Source organism: Lepisma saccharinum, chromosome 1 (genome assembly GCF_977018435.1).
Source record: "Lepisma saccharinum chromosome 1, izLepSacc3.1, whole genome shotgun sequence".
Classification (NCBI taxonomy): Eukaryota; Metazoa; Arthropoda; class Insecta; order Zygentoma; family Lepismatidae; genus Lepisma; species Lepisma saccharinum.
Window position 1 is genome coordinate 219,047,425 of NC_139229.1, and position 24,611 is coordinate 219,072,035.

The following is a 24,611-nucleotide window of genomic DNA, read 5'->3' on the forward strand; positions in this document are numbered from 1 at the left end:
CATTGTCAAAGATATGATTGGCGCACACAGGGTATGTCACCTTCGACGTTATCAGTATGAAGTATGCCTCAATTGATTACACTTCCGTCCATGGAAGACACTTATCCATATCGAATCGTTGAATTTACGGGATGTAAAGGTGACCCTTTCCAATGACACCCAAATGTTAACCTACCTTCCACGCAGTGCACCCTGGACCGCATTTTGCAGACTAGGGAGGCTCTGGCGTCTGGACTCACGGCCAGTATAACCCTCTTTGGGACTCGTGTTGTGCGTCCACATGATTGTCCCTTCATCCGTCTCATCATCATTCATCTTGCTCTTCATCTTCGGAATTTGCCAAAAGTGGCAGAAAAGCAAAAGCAGAATAATACAAATCAATAAATCGATCATTGTATTTTCATGAAACAGTGAATTGGTGTCGTGGGTGCATACCTAACCTGTTTGCCAGGGGTTTGCTTCGAAGACGAACGATAAACAAATAATTACACGAAAGGAAGCTTCATAATGCATTTCAACCGCTTTAAACATGTTTGATGCTTTTAGCTATATTTAAGAAAGAAGACACAGCCACGGTTAACTCGAGAACATGTTCCTCGGTTTTCGAAGTTCAGAATTTATACGAGTAGATAATAAAATGAACGAAATTAAGCGAGACTTAATTATCATTAGATTAGAATGTTCTTGTCCCCTCCTCCCCAATTACTAGTACTAACTGAAGAAGAAAGGACACCTTCCTACATTTTCGGTCTTCAAATTCAATGCTTGAGTTTTTCCTCAGTTCAACAGATCTGAGTGAAATTATAATATCAAATTCGCAACGGGAGATAATTATATGTAGAGATGATGACGTTGTATCGAGCTTCTTGTTTTGGCGCATAGTAAAATACATAGTATAATAATGTTGCAACATAAAAATTATTTAGACATTTTGTCAAAATTAACACAAAACTCATGACGAAAACTCCTTTGAATGGCTAGGGTCAGCCCAGTGACTTTCTTTGGTGGTGCGTGACCAGCGCATCGAGTCCCATCGCCATTGTTTTTTGGCTTTCTGGACTTTCTCTACTTTTGCTGCGTCGAAACAAAAAATTTGGGAATCACTAATTTGTCGAGTGAGAGCTCGAGTGCGTGTATTACTACCGAATGAAAATTAATATATGGAAAGCACAGTAGATAAAATAAAATATTCCAGATACTGCAACTTTGTGAAACTGGACAATGCACCCGTAGGAAACCATTAGTGAATCCTGAAATGTAGGAATGCCTGGAGATTTATGAGATAAGAAGGTAAAGCAATACTGCAAGACTTGAGGTTTGCATCCATATTTTCTTATTGCAAAACGAAAATTTGGGGCACTTAAAGAGGACAGGGGAGAGTATGCCACGGCCTCGGAAGAAAAGCACGCGACTTCCCGTTCCACCTTAAGACTTTAGAAAATGTCTTTGACTAACATGGTATTATTATTGCCATATACAACACGCTTATTAATGTTCTTCTACTACTGCCACTATTATTATTATTAATGTAGTAGAAATAGCAATATTTAGTCCCGAGTCCCTGTGTTGAAATATTTTTCATTTTTTTTTAGCTGCGGGTCCAATTTTCGATCCTTTAGATTTTCTCCCCTTGGTCAAGTATTTTCATCCTCGCGATTAGCATAAATTGTATTTACTAACGTTAAAAAATAAAATACAATGCAAATATTGATTTTATCACGTAAGAGTATACAGAAGAACTTGAAAATTCTCTTTCTCATAGCCTCCCGCCACATCCACTTCTTATTTAAAACGTGTTCTGTTGTGAATGATCCACGGCAATATATTGATAAAATTATGATCAGCGATAGAGCTGGGAATATTTTTGCAATCAATAATGCATACATCTTCAATATAATCTAATAAACACATAAAAAGAGGGAGAGAAATAATTGTTGTATTAATATACATAATTTTTCTTGCAAGTTCTCTATTATATACCTTTTTAGCAAAATCCAGGAATGATAATGTACCTGACTTTTATAACTAGCTATAAATTAATTTCTTGACCAAGATTTTAGCCTGTCTATTGGATCCATTTTTCCTCTATATCCCGTTTATATCCAACAATACTGTCAGGAGCAAAGTACCTTCGTTCCGAAATGGAGTGTGTTGCTGGTGGCATTTTATCGGAAATCCGTAGGTTAATTATAGATTTTTCTTTTTTCGAACATTGTGGCTCTGCTTTTCGCCACAAGAAAAGCACACACAGCCGTGCAGTCACTTTGGAGTTAAATGCAAAAATTTCTGCACGTGTCACTGCTCCAAAAAGGGAAACGTTCAATTTCTTTTCCGAAAGCAAATTTTAGAATACGACTGAGGAAATGGCTTCTATTGGATCTCGTTTCGGATGGCAAAGAACGATAATGAGAAAGCGCTAACTTTATCTTTGTGATTTTCAGTGCAGGCTCACAATGAAAGAAGGGGTGGGTGCGCACTGCTTAATTAATCGGTAGGCATGGAAGCTGCAGCCTGCGGCGCGGCATTTGTGGCGAGTTAAATATCATACAGGGTGTCACAAAACTCCTCCCATTCGTGCCACATGGCCTGCCCACCTAAGTATTCTTGATTTAATTATTCTAATAAGAAGGGTTTACAGGATTCTTGTTGTGAAACCTGATGGTAAGAGACCTGTTGAAAGGCCAAGACGAACATAGAGAGATAACAATGAGATGGACCTAAAGGAAATCAGTAAGGATGGAAAAGATTAGATTGATCTTGCCCAGGATAGGGACAGATGCATGGGTTGTGTTGCTGCAGCCATAAACCTTTGGGTTTAAGAAGGCTAGAGAGCAAGTTAGTAGTTATGTGTCACAAAACCATACATCGAGGCAGTCTTTTCCTGAACCAGTGAGCCATACACGTCGTAGGACCAAAAGAAACTCCTACCGCAAGGTACAGCACATTCGCTCTTAGGTTTCGTGGTTCCTTCCTCGTTCTCCAAGTTCTGTAATCAGTCAAGTCCGTATCTCGTATGGAATGTATCATTTTGATGAGTCACTTGTTGCAGGTGGACAGTTGTCAGAATGCAACCCGTTTAAGCAGAGCCAACCCCCGTGACGGAGTGGTTAGCACACCGCGCTGCGACGTCAGGTCCCGGGTTCGAATTCCCGCCAGGGCATGGATGTTACTTGTGCGTCCCTTCATCAATTCTATCATATTATCACTCATCCTCATCTTCGCGATGAACCAAAAGTGAAAGAAATGCGAAGTAAAATAAACCTAATCAATCAATCAACCGTCTAAGCGAACTATTCTGCGCTCACGTGTGTGCCTTGATTAGTGAACATTGCAAGGGTAGCTTATCTCGGAGTATGTAGTAAATACTTTTTCGTTCGGCTTTTATGTGTTATTTTAACTCGCAAAATTGTTCCTGTAATTAGGAAGGCCGTTGTTTAGCAGCAGTTAAAAACAGTGGGGTATTTAAAAAAAAATCCAGTATGGGAAGTGGGATTCCGATAACTACTCTTGAACCATCGAGATATTATACAAATTATACATATAGTTTCTCTCCGAGAGTAAAAAATTAGCAACAAAATTGAGGGGAGGGGGAATTCCCCTCATACCCCTTCAGATGCCACCGTGGTTAAAACAGCCATAGTTACATATACGTTGCGTCTTTGATCTTCATAAAAGACACAAATAATGTACAACAAACCAGGAAAAAGCAACCGCTGAAAAATGGTCCCATTGTTCTAGTAAGATACATTGTCATTACACTTCCCACCGCCTTCGTGGCTAACATTTTCGTTGCTAATTGTTCTTGAATTGAAGTAATGTGAATTAATGAATGTTGTAATATGATTTCTAAGTTCATCAATAGTTCAGTCATGTTTATTGTCACCGTTAACTAGGTGGGTGCGAAACAACTTTCCTTGAACTGAATGAAGTATCTTACAGTTCAAGGAAGCCTCATCTCCGGAAGGTATAAACTCAGGGCAATCACTGGTAGGATGAGAATGAGTCAAGGCGGAAAATGTATAAACCTTTTCCTGCTCTCCCAAAATCGACGATCTCTGTCGTTCTCTTTTATACTGATTACATGTGAACAATTCCATTGTTCTCCCATGATCTACGCGTTCTGCAAATGTCGAGTGGTTTGGGAGCTTCCTTCCTGGTGTTTCAATTTTAATAGGTTATCAGTTACATACACACAAACCCTGACACGCACACCGTTTGAATTTTAAATGTTTGGGTGCGTTAGCACCCGTCACGTTATACGGGGTCCAGCCCCTTACCATAACTAAAATAACATAACTATGGTGCCCTATAATTAGAACTCTTAAAACATTGTGACTTCGGTTACAAGCTGAGGCTGTAAAGGGGCACTCAGCATACACACAAGGGCAAAATACAGGACAACACAGTCCTACGAAGATTATACTGGCCGTAGATCCAAACGCCAGGGCCTCGTGAGTCTGCAAAATGCAGCCCAGAATGTACTACGTGGAAGTGAGGTTGACAATTGGGTGTACTACGTGGAAGGTAACACCTTACACCCCGACAAGCACACTGTGTGTGTGAATCGAGGAATATGAAAATTATTACAATTCAAGGGCGCAACAGACCTCTACCGGAACCGGTCATTGGGTGACGCATGGTCAGCGAATTGTATCCCATCGCCGCTGTTTTCTGACATTCGAAAGCTACTTCTTTTCAAGTAGCTCCCCAATTATCCTGACGGCATTGAATCATCATCGAAATTTTTAGGAATCGAACCTGGGACTGCTAGCACCAAAGGCGAGAGCACTAACCATTTGGATAAGGATTAGACCCTATTGAAATATTTATTCTCCCAAAATGTGTTGATTCGTAATCTTGTTACATTCCTTTTCTACTTTCCATATTTGCACCGTCAAACATTGTAGAATAGCAGAGACAAATACATTAATAGAAATTATATTATTAGCAACAAGATGCCAAGTATGTCAGATATTTTTTTAGGTTTCCGCAAAGTAATATATTAGTGTTAAGTAACAATGATTGAAACAGAAGTTAAATTTATTGATATGGTTGCAACAGTGATAGGGTATCCGTACAAATATCGCAATTTGTGTAAATGTTTCCTCTGGTATGGAAGTTTTATAAACAAGATTCAAAATGTCCAACAATATTACATGCAATTTGTTTAGTAATTAAATATTATGAGTGTATATAACCTTTTAGTATAGTGCGATCCTTGTACTCGGCGTTAAGGGGGATAATAAACAAATCACACCTGACGCTTTTTTCATACAACTTTGTGAGCTTCATTGCTTTTTTTGTTTTTTCCTAACAACCGTCTGCAGTTTTTAATTTTTTTCCAGTGGCTTTTTATGCATATTTTTTATTAAAATATTTTTTGGCCGATCACGTAGCTGTTGTCGTGCTTTTCCATATGTCTTTTCTGAATATATAAGGTCTTTTAATTAGCACTCACACATACAATGTTCTTCTCCTATGTGCCTTCCATAGCTTCTCTTTTATGTTAGGGAATTAGAATTGGTGGTGACTCTGCTTTTCGTAATTATAACTCAAATAATTTAAGTTTTTTCATGTTGCGAACAACCAGTAACACTGCAGGGCAAATAATAGTGTTTTGTGCATAGTTTAAACATGTGCAAAATGTTGCCGAAATTTACATAACAATGTTAATACTATACTAGAATAGGCCAGAGTATTTATAATTTATATTGTAATGTTTTTCACAATTGTTACTTTATTATAAACCTGTATATTTTAGTTTTTACTCGGTGACGGTGGTGTTACTCTGTACACAGAGATTAAAATTTAAAAAAATTCTACAAAATGTATAAATTTCAATGAAGACGTTATGTACATTCAAAATGTCTTGCAGACAATTTAGTAGCTATGCTCATTAATATTACGACTGTTTGTTTTTCAAAATATAAACAATATGCTCTCATTGCTTTGTTGCTGAGATCTCAACCAGAGTTAGTAATTTGTAGATTCAATTCGATTAAAATATAGTAGAGACAAGATCGGTTTGATATTTGTTAGTGTTGCCGCAAGCACGGTTATTGTACAACATTGTGCCTCTCTATGGTGAAGATGTTAAAATTTTGTGGAATGGCAATTTTTGTGTCCAAGTATGCAGACTTCACAGTGTAGCACCACCGTTCCAGTTACCCTATTTTGTCCTGGTGTGAGCACTATTTCTTTCGCAGGATCTGCAACCCTTCCTCGCGCGCAGACGAGGGGCACAGAAACGGAGACTCAACGAGAAAAAGCAACTTCAAGCACCTCGCTCTACGACAACGTCTCATCCGGGAAGAGATCCACGGGCAGCGGCGTCGACGCTTACGGCACGATGCGGCAGACTCGGGACAGGGGCACTCAAGAGAGTAGCAAATCTGCTCAAGTCGGTGGCTCGGGACTCGCTCAGAACCACCTCCAACAACAGGGTCAGTCCGACGCGACCAGGAGCGACGCGGCAACCACCACCTCCCAGCGGCAAGAGTCCAGGCAGCAGCAACAGCAGCAGCAGCAGCAACAACAGCAGCAACAACAGCAGCAGCACCAGCGCTCGCGGAAGGAGCTCAGCTCCAAGTCCGTGGACTACTCCGAGATGGACACCGTCCGGGAGACGGAACTCAAGTCTCACAAACGGGGAAAGAGCAAGAGCACCGACGACATGACCAACGGCCTCAGCTTGGACAGCAACACGCTGAAGAGGATGCTGAAGCCGATGCCGTCGATCGAAAGCCCTGTGACGTCACCGGAGACCAGCCGACGCCGCTACGGCCGCAGTCACGGCGACGGGTTCCTCTCCGAACCCGAGTCCCACCGTTCTCGGTTCTCCAGCTCCCGATCTGCTCACGAAATTGGACGTGGTGGGTTCGAATCCATTCGACGCCCCTACGATCGTGGGCTCTATCTGGATCTGATGGACGGATCCCCACCTTCGGACAACGTCCTCTTCGACAACCAATGCTATGCAACAACACCCAGCTCCAGCAATGGGAACTCCGACCTGGAACATCACACCACAACACCCACGCCTAACTCCCCAACAAGCCGTTTGCTATTGGAGTATGAAATGCATCTTCGAAACACCCTTGCTAAAGGAATGGATGCCGAAAGCTATAGTCTACACACATTCGAAGCCCTGCTCAGCCAAAGTATGGAAAACTTGGGTAAGTAACTTCATTATTTATTGATATATATTAGTATGCCAGGAAGTATTCTGTAAAACGAAAATGCTCTGATACGAAAGGCACATGAATGTAGCTTCGCCTATGCTCTCAGCCAGTTTTGTTTAGATGATTATTATTATTTTATATTATTGTGTCTTGCACTGCATGAATTTATTTTTTTCCAGTTTTATCTCTGCCCGTAGTTTATTGAATCTCTGTTAATTGATGTATTCAGTTCTCTTTGGGTTTCACAGACTGTTTCGGCACTTAATAGAATATCACTTAGTTGTTCATGATCACCACAGTCATTACTTTCAATGATTATCGGATTATGGAGTTTAACGTTCGGTTTAAAAGGGCCACCAGCTTTGTTGTGATATTAACATATAAAAATCGAACTAGACTGCAAATCGTTTCTTTTATCCTCTTGTCTTGTTTATTTTAACGGGCTCTTTGTTCGATTCTCTTTGAGCAGAATGTAAGTAACACTTTGATAGGATATGCAGTCAAATATTCTGTCTTGTTCAAAAACATTACAATTTGCGTGGGCTGTTGTGATGTCTCGCAACGAACTTTCATTAGAATATAGTGCTAAGAATTTCGGTCTTATCTGCTCTGTTAAGTGAATGTGATATTGTTCAATTGACGTTACTGGATGTCTAATTCACATATTAAATTTTAAAGATACAATTTTATATATTTTAGTGATAATATAATAATAAATGTAAATGACTTGTGATACATGTGATTTGTGTCTAGTAAGTAAAGTAGATTTACTACATACCTTTTAAAAATTAAAATATATGAATGTGTGGTGTGAATACTAATGCTTACTTTTTGATTCAGAGACTGCTGATACTGAGCAAATATATTTTGATATTCTTTTTCTATCCCAGAAATAGTTCAGTCACAAAATCTCCTAGTAATTACGTATAATGACAATTGAATAATCATAGTAATGTTTTCAACTGTTTATTTAACAGTTTTTGAAACAAATTCTTGAAAAACCTACCCTACCTTACCAATTTGAAGAATTTTCTTACAAAGCTTAGTGTCGGATATTTCTAAATGTCTGTAATAAAGTGAATAATTTTCCAATTTTCAATTATACATACGTAAAAATTGCAAGTGAAAGGTAACATGAACTAATAAAACATGAAAAAATTACGTGTATGAGAGACAGATATCTCTATTCGAAAATTCAAATGAAAATAAGTTCAATTATATAAATATAATATTCTTATTTTTGAAGTGACTCTGTATTTTGGTTACTCTGAAATATAACATCATTTTGAGGAAACTCTAGTAATATAGATGCACAAAGAATGAAGTTATATTTTACAATTAAGTATGTCAGCATAAAATTAACAGAGCGAATGACAGACATAAGGAGGAAATGTATACTAATTGAAAGTATTACGTTAAATACGTGTTTTCTTATTAAAATTATTTGATTAAATTTCAACGTTGAGCTTGTCAAGAGAATATATGTCAATACTAATCTAATATGTTTGTGCATCTAATATTTCTATTGTGTACGTGTACAGTTGCGTCTTACTGGATCAGTTAATTTCATGAAAATTTAAGAAATTTATTCTTGTTCTAAAGAAAATAAGTACGTATATTTCAATTGAGATTAAGTTTTCAATTTAATTTTAAAATACATTAACTTAAAAGGTATGTATCAGTCGATTCAAAAGGTTTGTGTTCTTGCCGACCAATTATATTATATGCTCTGTTTAGATTAGATTATTTTCATATCAGAAGAATTAATGTAGTGTGTTAATGTGTAGGATAGAATGTAGCTAGTGTAGTAAAGCGCCTAGCGTTGCAGTGTGATTTCTTGCTGTTCTGGAAGTTACTTTTTCTATCTTTTTCGTTTGTCTTGGAATAATAGGCGAGCTGTTTTATTTGATGTATTTGATTAATGTTTTATACTTTTTAGTGCAGTCTTTCAGCACGTGCAAGAAGTGCACATCACAATTTTGCTTTAAATGCAAACACACAAAATAGCATTCTAAACTAATATGCACACATTGCCTCGACTTTTCTTGTTTTCTAATTTATGTTTAGCATCTAACCTGTTTGTTGTAACCATAATATATCAATTTATTTTTTACATCAATCACAGTCATTTTTGCTCTTTTTGGTAACCTTCACATTTGGGTCTTTTTTAAGAAGGTGTGATATTATGGAGGAAAATGAAAGTATCTCCATTACATGGAGAAAGAAAGGAAGAAATTCTTCCGTCTGTGCATGAGATAAGCTGTGTAAGGCAATTTGTCACTGGCTGATAACTTATCTGCCTAAATCCCCAGAGTCTATAGTTCGGAACGAGCCGAGCGTGGTTGAGCCAGATTATTCCACTTCCTGGTGGCCAGTCCAGGGATCCAGAAGGTCAGAGAACGAATCCAGAAACTCCAGGCTTGAAGAGTTGCTGAATCAAGTCAACAAGATCCATCAGAAATACTCTTGTCCACAGAGGTCACTGGACGATCTTCGTCAAGATTCATTAGGTAAAGATTAACGAGAAATAAATAAATCACTGACAATGATAGTAAAAGCACTTTTTCCTCTACCACTCTGTGGATAGGATATGTTTTTGCACATTTTGAGACAAGTAAAGCACGGAATGAATCCTTTTTTCTACTATGTATATTTTTGTGATCAACTGAATTTATGATGACTATTGCATGTTAAAATGGAAGTAAGTTTCTTTTCGTATTTTTCCTTCAAAAAAATTAATATAAGAGCACGCCAGTCAGTTTACCTGAGAAATATTCTTTTGCCAACGTTTACATCCAAAAATTATTTTCGTTGTGATCACAATTACTTTGGCATGATATATGCATCTTTTAATTGTATATGTTCCAAAAATTGATTCTTCTTTTAATTTCATATTCTGCGCAGGAAAATTTACTAAACGGGTGATGCATGAAAATTATGTAAATGTGTATTTGAATATATCTTAATCTGGATTTTAAGAATACTTTTGTGGGCACCGGATTAATTTTATTTTCTTTTCAGAAGAAATTGGGCTTTTGTTAGTTAACTTCATCAAGTTAAGTCGTTGATATTCGATAAAATGTTCGAAAACTGGAGTATAAGAACGGTGTTCTGTTAAATTTATGGATACAACTTACGTGAGATTGTAACACCGTGTGAATGAAATGATTAAATATAATTTTAACTGATAAGAATGCCTTTCAGAGGCAGTTGAATTTTCAGAAATTAGTATGAAAGTATATGTCATTCTACTTCTGCATTCAGTGTAATTTATAACAATTCAAGTTCTCACACAGATCAAATTTGTAAAAAGAAACAATACAACTGTTATAATTTTGTTACACATTTGATACATCTCATTGCTTGCATGAACGTTCATGAACTAAATTATACCGTGAGCAAATATCGTGATGCACTTCTTCATAAAAGTGTAGTTTAGGTATTACAAATACAAACATTTTAATGCTACTGCTACATATATGTGTATATTAAATTACATGTGCTTGCCAATACTTTAACTTTTCGTGGTTTGCACGTTGCGTTTGATGTCGCATGTCATATGTTTCTCCATTTTGCTTATTTCCTCTGTAGATCTTTTTGGTGATTTTTTCGCCATAAAATCGAGGTGCTGTTTTCACTAATGTTGGGGAATTATGTTCTAATGTTGACAACAAGGATATGTGTAGGCAACGTTTCCCCACCACAGGATTGATTGTGCACAAGATGGTGAAATTGTACTGATGCAGGTAGTGTTTATTCAGTTTTTTACAATGTTTCATCATAGGGAAACAAGTAAACAATTTGTTGCTGGTTAGTGTGAGTACGTGTGTCTTCGTGATTAACTCAAATTAAATATTCTCTCCAGGATATCTTTAGGAACTCTTTTTATAACAGTTAATTTTCACTACCTACTAACGGTAAAATACTATTTCTGCCTTTAAGATATTGTTACAGGTAAAAGAGGTGGTGTATTCCTTACCCAGCCTCCCCTCTTTCAGAAGTACGTAGTTATTCGCACTGAACATGTTTCCTTCTGCTTCCCTTGAGATAGAGTAGTGTCTGCTGATAAGCTCCAAGAACATCCGTACTCGCTACGGAAAATTACCCAGTAACCATTCCTGTTTTCATTTTCTGCATATTTAGGCTAATCCTAACGATAAGAACATAAAATGATCGGATGAAATTGGCGAAGGGAAATTCAGACAGGAACACAAGAATTCGAGGCGGGAACCTTCGGAGGCGAGATCATGAATCGACCACTGTTAATGACGTTATGGCCATAAAAGGTAAAGAAAACCTCATTCTGTTAAGCGCATTAATCAGATTTTCTATTAGTCTGAACAAGATTTATTTGTAGATGTGGCTCCGACATCAAACTATCTTATCGAATTTAGGTGAGTAGTCAATGGGACGGACTTGTATACTGGAGTCAATTTTTGAATCGATTGTAGTGACATCAGTTCAAAATTATTGACAGTCAAATTTTTTAAATGCAGGGCTACATTGCTTGGGACATTCCATTGTCACGGCTGGGACACGCGGACTACATTTTTTATATTAAAGTAACTATTCTACTGATAGTTAAGCAACATTATTCTTGCAGTTTCTGTGCAAGGAAATGTGTAACTTAACACTGTTGATTAAACACAACTATACCCTTAAAATACTTTCGCAGATTTGTAACATAAGTGAACAATTTTGTGTCACGCTTGGGACAGACGAAGCACTGCCTCTTCACTTAATAAGAAGTTTATTTTAATTTCTGTGATTTGTCAAATTAAGAAAAATAAATTATTTAATATTATAGTTAAAATAAACGAATAATATGCAACTTAATTATGTATAATACGTACTTGACGTTTTATAAAACAGACAATTTTAGATTGTTCACTTACAAGATACGATAAAAGTTACAACATTGCATTTAATTTTAAAATAAATAAATTCAGGGGCATTTTCACATGAAATGCCGCATTCGTATATATATGAGTTGCAATATTCTACATACATAATGTCTATATCTGGCAATAACAACGAGAAACTGTGTGGTACAGCAAACAAAGATAGAACATACCGGTAAAACCTATATGACCAAGCAAAATGGGACATTGCCATTGCTGCTACAAGGAGAGCTCCAATTTGTCTTTCACGAGTTTCCATTCGCTCCACGAGAATTTTAGTACGCATCGAATATTTCTTTCTGACCAATCTCCGCAGAAAGGCAAGATCACCCTCCGCCCCTCCGTCCAACGTTCTCTGAGATAAGAGTGAGGGAAACGCGATGAACGATCTCCCATCCATCAAATCCAATAGTGAGCAGTTGAGATTCAATCTGGAGCCCTCTTCCATTAACTTCAACAGCAGCGGATCCTTCTTCTTCCCCTTTCTTTAGCAGAAATCGAAAACCTTTAACAAGTGGTACGTCCGAGTCTTATCTATCAAGAGGAAACTGGAAATGGAGCAGTTATTACAGGCATCCGGTTACAGGTCATCAGTAGCAAGGTGGACCATTGCACACACGACTAAAAAGAAAAGTACGTATGCAATATGGCGTATACAGCAATCACTCTTCGCTAAGTGTACTGTATGTCATAGCGTTGTTCTTCATCTGGAGTTGTAGGGTAACTCGGTCAACCAATCACCTATTCTCATTACTGCGGTTAACTTCACGATACACTCAAATATATATGTTTATGTAAGGTAAGGTGAAGGCAAAGTTCACCGTGCATATAGCACCGCACCATAAAAGAACATTTATGGGATATGGGGACAGGGCCCCACACAGTCTCTGTCTCGGCTATTTTGGAGGTGATGTGATTAGCACCACGCCTCTACAGCCTTTACCCCCCCAGGGATACCCTCAGGTACCTATTTTTTTGGGGCTGGGTAAACCCCAGAGACGCTTTATGCAGGAATATATGTAGGTATCTGATGTGTACAAACAATGGAAGATAAACATATTACATTTATCTTTTGTATATTTTATCTTGAAAAATAACAAAAAATATTAATATATTAAGTAATATTGATCAGTTTCCAGGTTTCATGTCAACAATATGAGTATTTCACAGAAGTAGGTACTATTAATCGAATTGCTTTGAGTTTTTATCTATACTTTTGTAATATGTGTGTGTGTGTGTGTGTGCATATCATAGAAAGGCAATATCAACGAAATGATGTTTAAAATATTTTATATTAAAATTCTTACGACTCTTATTATATTTGACCATATTCAAGTTTATTTCTCCGCACGCTCACCGGTTGATGCACATTGCACAGTGGATCAGATCCCACTTTAAACTGTATTTCTAGTCCAAATTTAATAAACATTATATACGCATGGCAAATGAAAGAAATACGAGTACAATGTAACTTTCGAGCAGGTGAACTTTTGAAGACAATACAATTGTAAAATATAAATATGAAGGTTAAATTTCCAAGTTGAACTCGTAGAACTTGAAAATTGAATTGGTTTCCGAGAGAAGCACATAAACAAAAAACATCACTAAACTAAGGCACAGTTTGGTTTCTGTGTATTGAAAATCCGCACCTTAGTTATAATTGATTGATCTGGTTGATTTTACTTCTCTTTTCTGCCCATTTTTGTCCAATTGTAAATATGAGGAATATATGATGACATTAATGAAGGGACACTCACAAAGAACACCCATGCCCAGGCCTAGATTCGAACCCGGGACCCCTGGCGTAGTAGCGCGCTGTGCTAATTATTTATTTTTAAAGGAATGTGGTAGTATCCCCCGTCGTTCACACTTTTTCTAAACTTGAACACATATCAATTTTTACTATATTTTCGGTTTAATTGGACAAGCACAAACATCGATGTCCTAGCCGGGATTCAAAGAAGCTGTGCTAAGCACTCCGCAACGGAGGGCGACGTCACTCGGCCACGGAGGTCGGAACCTTAGTCATGAGTTCCTCTGGTACCGTTTACATTCAGCAGCTCTGCTTCACAAGCTCGTGGTAAAATTATCCAGAAATAGATATTTCAACATATTAATTTATAATTGTCGACAAGGAAATTCTGGGGACAATAATATGAATTGTATTTCGGACATGGAGATAACACAAGAACCGTGCAATATGAATATAGTGAAAACTTCAAATCTACGAGAAGTTGTTCGTATCCGCCACAAATAATTAATAGTTTAAACCAGTCCAAGTCATATACACTAAGCTATAACCTAACCTTCCCTCTCGGTGACAGTTTTCGACGATTGACTATCTCTCCACTTAAAATTCCGGCGCTCGTCCTCACGGATGCTTCTTTGCGAGTGGCCTTTCATCTATTTCATGTAATCACCATTCATCCTTATCGTCGCGGGCTCAGTGGTAGCGTTCAAGGAGGTCCCGGGATTGATACCAGATGGAGGCACCTAGTGGTTCGGATCCCACTTGAAACTGTAAGTCCAGTCCCGATTAGCCTTACTGTGCATAAAATGGACTTACAGCACCAACTCGTTGAATCAATCACTTATCGTCGCAATTAGTACCAAAGAGGCAGACAATAATAATAGGAGAAGACAGGGTATCCTCACTCTCGCAATAGTCAACTTTCGCAGAAAAGCGATATAATAATTTTAAAATATACCCTGTATAAAATAATTTAACCCAAATCTTCACTACCACCGCCTATTGTAAATTACATCTTGTACTATAGAAAAGTTAAATGTCTCTTGTTGTTCGGAGCTATGCCGGCTCAGTGTCCGAGTGCGTTAAGTGGTCTACTTTCGAAGTTCCAGCGTTCGAGTCCCGGCTGGATGTGGGTTATGCTTACGAATGTCCCTTCATCAATTTTATGTACGCGTCACTTATCCTCATTCTCGCGATTAGCCACAAGTTGAATAAAAGCGACATTAAATAACCCAAATACAAATTATGCAGCTATGACGAATTTCTTGCCGTCCAATCTACACAGAAGCCAGCCAACCTTAGGAGTCTGAGACGCTTGTAGCCGCATAGGGTCTCGTACCTGCCAAAGGAAAATGGAGCAATTTTTTGAAGAAATGAACAATGAATGATAGTAGGAATACAAATAAATATTTGACTGGTTACATGTTCTTCAACAAACTGACTAGTGTATTGTAGGTCTATCGGCATACCAAATTCTGTCTTTGTATCCGAATCATTTCTTAGTTATCATTATTTATAGATTTGCTCGATTATTTATTGAAACATGAAAATGTATGAGCTAATAAATGTTGATAATGTGCGAATTTAGTCATAGATGTTTCAGTTCCCAAAAATTGCAATATTAAATTCACATCAATTGATAACTTTTTCATTGGTTCTCTCCGTGCTGATCGGGATAATTTGTCATAGCACCAATTAGATCCTTCCGTCCACTAAATTTTATGTTCGTACCTCTAAGCTGCTCGTCAAGTCAACCTTGCAGCAGGTTTTATGTATCAATCCGCGCGAGAACTGAGCTCAGAATCTTCCGTGCCAGTCTTTCCTCAACCGCCGAGCTGCTTACATCGCAGACACTGAGAAAATCCACAGTATTGCCAACCGCACAACACATCAAAACCCGCATGCATGTCAAGTGGAATGTATTTTTGCTTCTCTTTGTCTCCTGAAACATAAAATTTTAAAAGTACTTTCTGCGCATAGATTATTTAATAAATGTGTCATTACTTAATATAAATGCGAAATATCTTCGAAACATGAGAGCGTGTGTGTATATTTCGAGCACGCAAAAATAAAAATGAACAAAGATAAAAGTAAACAACGATAGGCCCTCTTGAATTTAATGACAATTTTTTTTTTTTGGTTTAGAAAGAAATACATTTATGAAAAACGTGGTTGCTTCGTCCGCAATACATCCGTTCCTGTAAGACACACGCAATTCAAGTTATACCACCAAAAAAACATGATTTGTTATTGGTGATATATACAATCAGGTGCATTGTCTGTCGCTATTACTCTGGTTTCAATTTATGAATCACTTCACTAAACCAGGATTCAAATCTTGGTCTGTCCATTTCTTGCGGATAATCACCCTTCCCTTTCTTTGCGCGGAACAGTAAATATGCACCTTCAACAAAGCTTTCATTGCCGCCAGTGGGTGAAACAATAAGCCTCCCCCTTCCCCTCATCGTTGGTTTCTTCAGCCCTGGCGTGGTTTTGCATGCTGGTATCCTTCCATGTTTTATTCCCCCTTCCCCCACCCACCGAGTTGAAGGACGTCTCGTCCAAATAATAAACATGTTTCTTCTCACTGCGATATCTTTTAATACCGCGGAGATTCTTTTGTCGTCAAAAAACAAACAATCGTTTCCTCTTGCTAAACTCAAACAGCAAATCATTCAACACCCGTGATACAATTCGTGCGCACATTGACGGCAAATCACCTCACGCCCTGTTTTACTTTGATCTTGTTGCCGCAAGGAGGATTATGCATTCAAAACAACTTGCTTGTCTTTGAAGAAAATTTCCCTTCGGACGAAGTCCAAAATAACATTAGGGTAAAACCGCGCGCTGAACAGTAGATTCAGCCATTCTCGCCGCTCTACAATAAACATAGGGTTAAAAGAGTGGGATGTGCAACACTGGTATCGCCGATTGCACGCGTTCTGCAACGCATTCAGTCTCGCTCGACTCGCTCTAAAGTTTCAGTGTCTCTTCAACGCACTACACATTGCAGTTGGCGAATCTACGGTTCTAAGTTCGTCTGCACAGTGATTGCAACCAATTAAGTCCATACCTGCTAATGGATGTACTATTTTGTCTGTATATTACAAATTAAATAACTGTTTTCTTGCAAGTATGCAGTTGTGTCGGAATAGAACCCGTCTCAGTGGAACTATGTTCTTGCGCGCACGTTTGGAACTACATATGCGAAAACCTGCTGCAAGGTTGACTTGACGAGCAGCTTAGTAGTTTACGAGTATTCCATATTCATCAGTAACCATTCGAGGAAAGTTTCCACCTAAGAAACAATTAACTGGAAAAGCGACATTTTTTAGTCTACTGGTATGGTTATATTTTTGACCCTCCCTAATTTAGTCTTGTTTCCATGGATCATGTTATAATTTTTGTAAATGAAATACGACATGAAATTTGAGCCACTTCTTAAAATGTATCGTTTTGCCTTCTCTTCTAAGAATTAAAGGTGAGCTGCCCCACATGAAAATAGTGTTTAAAGTAAACCGAAATAATTTACAAGAGAGTTTCATTGTGAAAAACATGCACATTATCAAAAGCAATCATTTTGTTGAATGACAAGCAAAATATATTAAAATCAAGGCATGCTATATAAACAAGAGAAAAATTGAAAATTTGTCGACAAATTAGTATTTTTAAAAATATAAAACTTTTTCTAAGTTGACTTTTTCACATTCCTCCCAGGCTTATTCATAGTTCGTTATTTTCCCCTTTCTCTCCAAAATATTACACTCATCACCATGCAACGTGCAAGTTTCGTGCATACACTTCTAACAGTCTACTCTGGATGTTGCCTTTTCCCAGTTTTCCAAGCATTCTAAAAACTTGAAATCCTCTCCAAATTCTGAGTCCATGTGTTCTTCGTCAGATGAGGATTCCAGAGAATATGTTCCCAGGTTATCGTCATCATTTTCTGGCTCAACTTGTATTCTTCATTATGCACATTTCCCCTTAATGATGATTTCTTACTCTTCGTTTGCTATTTCTTTGATTTTACTCAAGATTTTACGAAATGTATTTATTTATTTTTTTAAATTATTATAATTATTCTTTTTAAAGTAAATTAGGAATAAAATAATGTGGAATATCTCTTCTCACTTGTGGAGCATCTCTCCTTTCTCTGAAACGGGGCATTTGTCCTTTTGTGTAAGGAGAGATGCCCTGCTCTGTCGTACTCGTTGAAAAGACATGGCTGTACAATCGTAGAAAGCCATTTCTTTGTACGTTTATTGCACCATTTAGCACAAAATGGGGCCAAATTAATCATTATTGTAGAAGCGCAACTGTAATTAAAAAGTTGACATAAGTGATGGACCTCACCTTTCCCTTCGATTAATTAAAAAAATAAAAGACTCAGATTTCACACACGATAAGCAAAGTGAAGAATTTTTCGCCTCCAAATGTTCCGAAATTTCACCCCGCTTCCGCGTCGGTGGGCGGGCTTGCACTTGCTTCCATGTATTGTCCTCAATGGTGCGTCAGTCGCTTGGCTGATTTTAGGTTGGAATTTTTCCATCAGTATCCCTACATGGATCGACTCTCAGGTTCACCCAGCGTCCAATAAATGAGTACCTGGGGGGAGTCCTTGGGTCTGAAAACTGCCTTTAATTCAAATTAATAAGAGAGCTACAATTTATTACATAAGATGAATTATTTTAAATTAGATTATAATTAGAAACAATATCACGAAAATTTCCCCCCGGAGCGTGGGGCTGATCGCATCACCTCCATAGTGCTAGATTGTGAATGTATGAAGTCCTACTTTACATCTCGTCACATGCCTTTACGGCATATTGCAATGTAAGAGGCAGCTTTTCTGGTTTCTTTATCTCTTATGATTTTGTGATTTTCTCTATTAATGTTGATTACGTTTGCAATTATGCTTTCTTCTGTCCTGGTTTAATTTCTGTTTCTAGGCATTTACATTGACTTCAGGGGCAATTGAATTTAGTTTTCTTTATTGTAACTGGAACAATCTTACCATCTAGTTGCCTTCCATGTTTCACCAAGTAATTTTGTTTCATATTTCCTGGTTCATTCTGAAAGGCTTCATTTCTTGTTAAATTTGTTTGTGTGTAATTGCAAAGTTATGCGGCTTAAGACCAGTAGCTATTATGCCAGTGAGAAAGATTCCTAACGATATATTTTCTCTTTATTCTTACCTTTTCAAATTTGTTATTAGGATATTCTCCTTTTATTCTCTTTCAGTTATTATTTCTCTCTTCACCTTTTTCGTCCAGTTCTTCCTAGTCTTTTGTAAACTTCTCAGCACAAATTTCTCTACCTATGACGTATTCATTAAATGCAAATCTTAACGACAAATGATTTTGTAATGCATAATGCCTTTCCAACAGTTGAATTCATGTTTTAATACATAATTTAAATTCAGTCATAAAAAGTATGAACCAAAACACGTTATTTCTATTATTTCAGTTTCAAAAGGGCGAGATAGATGATTTATTTTATGTGGATCTTAAATCTATCATTTTTATATAAAATAACTTTGTGTTACATTATTATGTCAAATAAGGTAATAAACTTACAACGTTACAAGAGGCAACTGAACACATACTAGTATTTAGTTAAGATTTGTATATCAATATGAACTAATTATTTGTTTATTTAGTTAATACATTAAAAAGGCTGCATAAACTTAATTGTGATTTCAATATATCACGTCTGATCTATTATTTCAATTCATTGACAAGGGCTGCTGTCATGGACATCAATATATCAATAAAACTGCCTGTCTTGCTGTCTGATTATGGTTATTATTTTGATTGATCCTTTCGCCTGTCGATGGAAGAGAAACATCTTCATAAGGTTAATGATTTACCTACATCCACCTATCTGCCAATTTCAATTTTTCTAAAAGATTAAACAACTTTTATATAAAAAAAACCTTTGTCAGTTTTGTAATGAGTTCATCTCTACTTTCTTATGTTTGAACCTGTTTGTAATATAAGACGTAGAAATGTTGAGCGCTGTTCTTTGGAGGGAGTATTCATTGCTTGTCGAGACAGCAGAAAGGGCCCGATTAGTGAAGAACGTCACAATATACGTATATGGTACGTTGTTAAATGAAATATCAATTCGATAACAATTTGGTGGAACTTTAGTTACCTTCATCGGCCTATTTAATGAACTACGTAAATACAAAAAAAAATTAACGTATGATAATGTAAATAATAATCATTAATCAGTTTCAAAATTAATAACTAATAAGCAGCGTACATGGAAACGTTCTCAATAGCACCCTTACGGCATATCGCAGTTACTCAGTAAACTAGGCTACATCTAGTTTGACATTATATCCATTACGATGAAACGAACATATTTTTCTGCAATTTCAACGATATTTCCTGCACTACGACGCCAGGTGTGTTGGGATCGAATCCTGGCCTGAGCATTGATATTTGTGAGTATCAATTTTTCATCATATCATCACTCATCCCCATCTTCGAAAATTAGCCAAATTGGCACCAAAATCGAAGTAGAATAAAGAAAATCAATCAATCAATCATATATATCAAGAATATAGCAGAGCCTATGATGAAAATTTCGCATCATGTGTCTTTAAATATGTTGGCAAGTTTTTCAGGAGAAGAATTTTTAAAAAATGCTGTTGCGGTGCACCCACTTTGAATTTAATCGAAAATTGTATGATATTTCTATGATATGTTAAGGTCAATATGATTCCTCCCTTATTTATCCTCTGGGGGCTTAATTAAAGATCCATTTATTATTGAGGCTGAAACAAATAAATTATGACACAATTATAAGAAATAGCAATTTCCAAGCTAACAAGATGCTAATTCCGATGGTTACTTCTAATTGCAAGACCATAAAAGTAGAATTTGCAGAAAATCCATTCATATTTTGTACTAAAACACTTTTTAAAAGTGCACTTCACAGACAGAATAGAATGTGCGAATGGAACACAAGCACAATTTCTGCCGCGTTCGGATAAGCGGATTTTGAGCCGAAGAGGTCCCTTTCGAGTGGATTTCCAATAATACACGTGATTGAAGAATCGTGCAACAAAAGCATCTGGCAAGTTCAAGGTCCCAGCACTCATCCATCAAACATCATCAAAGCCAGCCTTTAAAGGCACTTCGAAAGGAACATCCAAATTTCGCTTTTGCCCTTCAGCACCATCAATCACATATGCATCGGCAGCAGGTTAAACGTTTAAGAGTCGAAGACCTTTCACAAAAAAAGACGCTTTTTGCTGCAAATTTGAACCTAAGACGAGTTGAGACAAAACAAGTATATGGCAATTAGATGTTTTGAAATAATAGTTCAGGAGTTTAAGAGAACTGAGGAACGACAGTGCGTTTGAATTTTGCACTTTTGTTATCTATGTATCTTTTCTGCAACGTTTGGATAATAGTGATGAAAGATGATTTAGAGAACGGAGATTTTATCCCAAATGCCTATTTTGTTCCTATGAGCAGATTGAGAGTTTTTATCATACTACAATCACTCGGAGCAAATTCTATTGAGCACAAAATTGCTAATTTTTGGAGGTTTGTACCTATTTTAATTTAGCACCTAATGCTGAAGTCGGAGCAACGCAAAACGGAGCAGGAGACGCGTAATCAAGTGTAAGCTCGCCCACTGAGGCGGAAGTTGAGAGAACCAAAAATCTCTTGTCGGATTCAGAAACACATAATTATAAGACGGTAGCATTACGAACTATGTATTTGGTCTTCACCAGGACCGTGCTCTTGGTCGACCTGAACTGGTTTACCCTTACTACCGACACTCTTCATCCGCTATTGAGTCGGGCAGAGTAATTCCATTCCTTCACACATTATTCCACCACAAGGCCAGAGAGGTTAATCGAGAGTAGGCCTACAGTGTAAAGTAGGATCCTAATAGTTGGCCTCACCCAGAATCTAAATCTTTATTACAAGACGACATTGTTGAAAATAAGAAGGAAACTGGGAGGGGACAACCTTTAATTTAGATTTTGGAATTTCTAAGTTCACATAAATATTAAAAATGGGACATCTGAACGAACGGCCATGCCACGGCGGGTGGCAGAAGTTCGCGCTTTTGCCACGTCGGAGTAAAACCCCGTATGTTTGGAGTTTAAGAGAATGAAAGATATCGTAGTAGAGTTGGTCTTTGTAATGCATCTGATATAAACTGGCAGTATTTGATCGAAAGGTCAGGGATGACACAAAAGTGCCCCGGAGAGAGGTCGGTCTGACGCTCGAACTAGGCAACGCAGTCCGGTTGACGTTGTCACACACTCAGGGTTGGCATGTTTGAAACATAAGTTTTTAAAACAACTTGTTTTAAACGTTTAAAACACATGGCTTTGTTTCTTTACAAATGTTTAAAACATTTAAAACAATGTGTTGTAAACATGTTTTTTTCAGACTTGTTAAAAACACATTTTGATAATTGATGTTTGATAGTTTGTGGTTATTTGCGTGTTTTGTAACTTTGGATTTTCAAGTCATTCTAACAGTTGGGCTGAAAAGTTCGTAGGCTAACATAGTAAAAAATATTTTTTTGACAAAATTCGATTTTATTATTCAATATAGTTGCCTTCGAGGGCGATACAACGATTATAGCGGTCATACAATTTTTCGATGCCATTTTTATAGTACGATTTCTCTTTAGCCTCAAAATAGGCCTCAGTTTCGGCGATTACCTCTTCATCAATGCTAAATTTCTTTCCAGCGAGCATTCTTTTAAGGTCTGCAAACAGGAAGAAGTCACTGGGGGCCAGATCTGGAGAATATGGTGGATGGGGAAGCAATTCGTAGTCTAATTCATATAATTTTGCCATCGTTTTCATTGATTTGTGACACGGTGCATTGTCTTGATGAAACAGCACTTTTTTCTTCTTCAAATGGGGCCGTTTTTTCGTGATTTCATCCTTTGAACGCTCCAACAACGCTATGTAATAATCGCTGTTGATGGTCTGGCCCTTTTTGAGGTAATCGACGAATATAATACCATGCGCATCCCAGAATACTGATGCCATAACCTTGCCAGCCGACTGTTGCGTCTTTCCACGCTTTGGATTCGGTTCATCACATGCAGTCCACTCGGCTGACTGTCGATTGGACTCTGGAGTGTAGTTATGGAGCCATGTTTCATCCATTGTAATATATCGACGGAAAAAATCGTGTTTATTACGGTTGAATATCGCTAAACATTGCTCCGAATCATCAAAACGTTGTTGCTTTTGATCGATTGTGAGCACGCGCGGCACCCATTTTGCACACAGCTTTCGCATGTTCAAATATTCATGCACAATATGTCCAACACGTTCCTTTGATATTTTTAAAGTCTCAGCTATCTCCATCAACTTCACTTTACGATCATTTAAAATTATTTTGTGGACTTTTTTGATGTTTTCGTCGGTAACAGCCTCTTTGGGGCGTCCACTGAGTGCATCGTCTTCGATGCTCATTTCGCCTCGTTTAAATTTAGCAAACCACTTCTCAACGGTTGATTTTCCTGGTGCAGAGTCCGAATAATGTTTATCAAGCCAAGCCTTGGCTTCAACAGTATTTTTTTTCGCCAAAAAGCAATGCTTTATTAACACACGAAATTCTTTTTTATCCATTTTTTCACAATAACAAAAGCTGCTTCACTCACAATGCTATATCTCACGAACTAATTATCCGGCAGCTGTGAAATTTATACACGTATCTTTTGAAGGTTAGTACTAAGTAAAAATCACATGGATTTAATTCTAGTAACGCCATCTATGAGTCAGCCTACGAACTTTTCAGCCCACCCGATATGTCATTTTGCTTATTCTGCACAAATATCTGTTGAGTTGCTGAAAATGTATAATCAGTTAACAAAGAAACATATCGTGATGAGTACCCATGGGCCTCTTTAAAATGCCTGGATATGTTTTTTTAACAAGTGTTAAAAAAATTAAAATTGAATACTGTATGGATGGAACAGTTTTGTTCCTCACTTAATATATTGCACACAGTCAATATTTTGTTGCATTCACGTTAAAATGTCGTATTCCGAGAAACAGAGTAGCTACCACGTAGATAGAGTGAGGCCTGGCAACTGTGCATTAGTTAAAGTTTCTTGAACAGGCTAAATGCGAGATTTAACTTTTAAAATTAACGAAAGTAAGTATTTTACGAAGTTAGTCAAGCGTTTACTTTATAACTAGGAACATAGTCCTTCCTTGGATTATTAACAGATTCCTTATTAATCATTATTCTTAGAAAATAAGTCTTCTTGGCATTATGTTTTAAACTGCGGTCAGGGGCGTGATGCTGATCACATCACCCCCACTCACGACCGGATCAAGGAAGTGTGGGGCGTTACCCCCACACCCCCTATGCACAGGGGAGCACTTTACCTTTTTTTACCTTTTTTTACCTTTTTTTATCACGAATTTAAAAAAAAATCCTAATGATTAGTGGCAATGTTATTCAAATAGATATGTCAAAGAGGCAGTGTGTGTTGAGTGGTTTACTCACGATCTCGCTACTGAAGGTTCCGGGTTCATGTCTCTGCCTGTGCATTTCTTCGTGTGTCTAATTAATTTCTTCTACTCGTCATTCATCTTTTTCTTCGTGATTAGAAGAAGTAACAGAAAAGCGATGCAAAATAAGAAAACCACTTATTCAAATCGATTAGCCGACCTCTGTGGTAGAGTAGTTAGCACAACGCGCTACGACGTCAGGGTTCCCGGGATCGAATCTCGGCCTAAGCATAGGTGTTCTTTTTTAGTGTCCCTTCAGTTTC

General features: G+C 37.4%; 1 protein-coding gene across 8 annotated transcripts in view; it reads left to right on the plus strand.

The window, feature by feature from the left end:
• sif (guanine nucleotide exchange factor still life) overlaps positions 1–24,611 on the plus strand; it is a 674,511-nt gene that overhangs the window by 285,320 nt on the left and 364,580 nt on the right. For 7 of the 8 annotated variants that reach the window (XM_083112141.1, XM_083112137.1, XM_083112140.1 and 4 more), the window contains 2 exons: positions 6,207–7,175; positions 9,494–9,691. In XM_083112141.1, coding sequence (XP_082968267.1) covers positions 6,207–7,175; positions 9,494–9,691 — 1,167 coding nt within the window. The remainder of the gene's footprint in view (positions 1–6,206; positions 7,176–9,493; positions 9,692–24,611) is intronic. The other variant, XM_083112144.1, reaches the window with a different exon arrangement.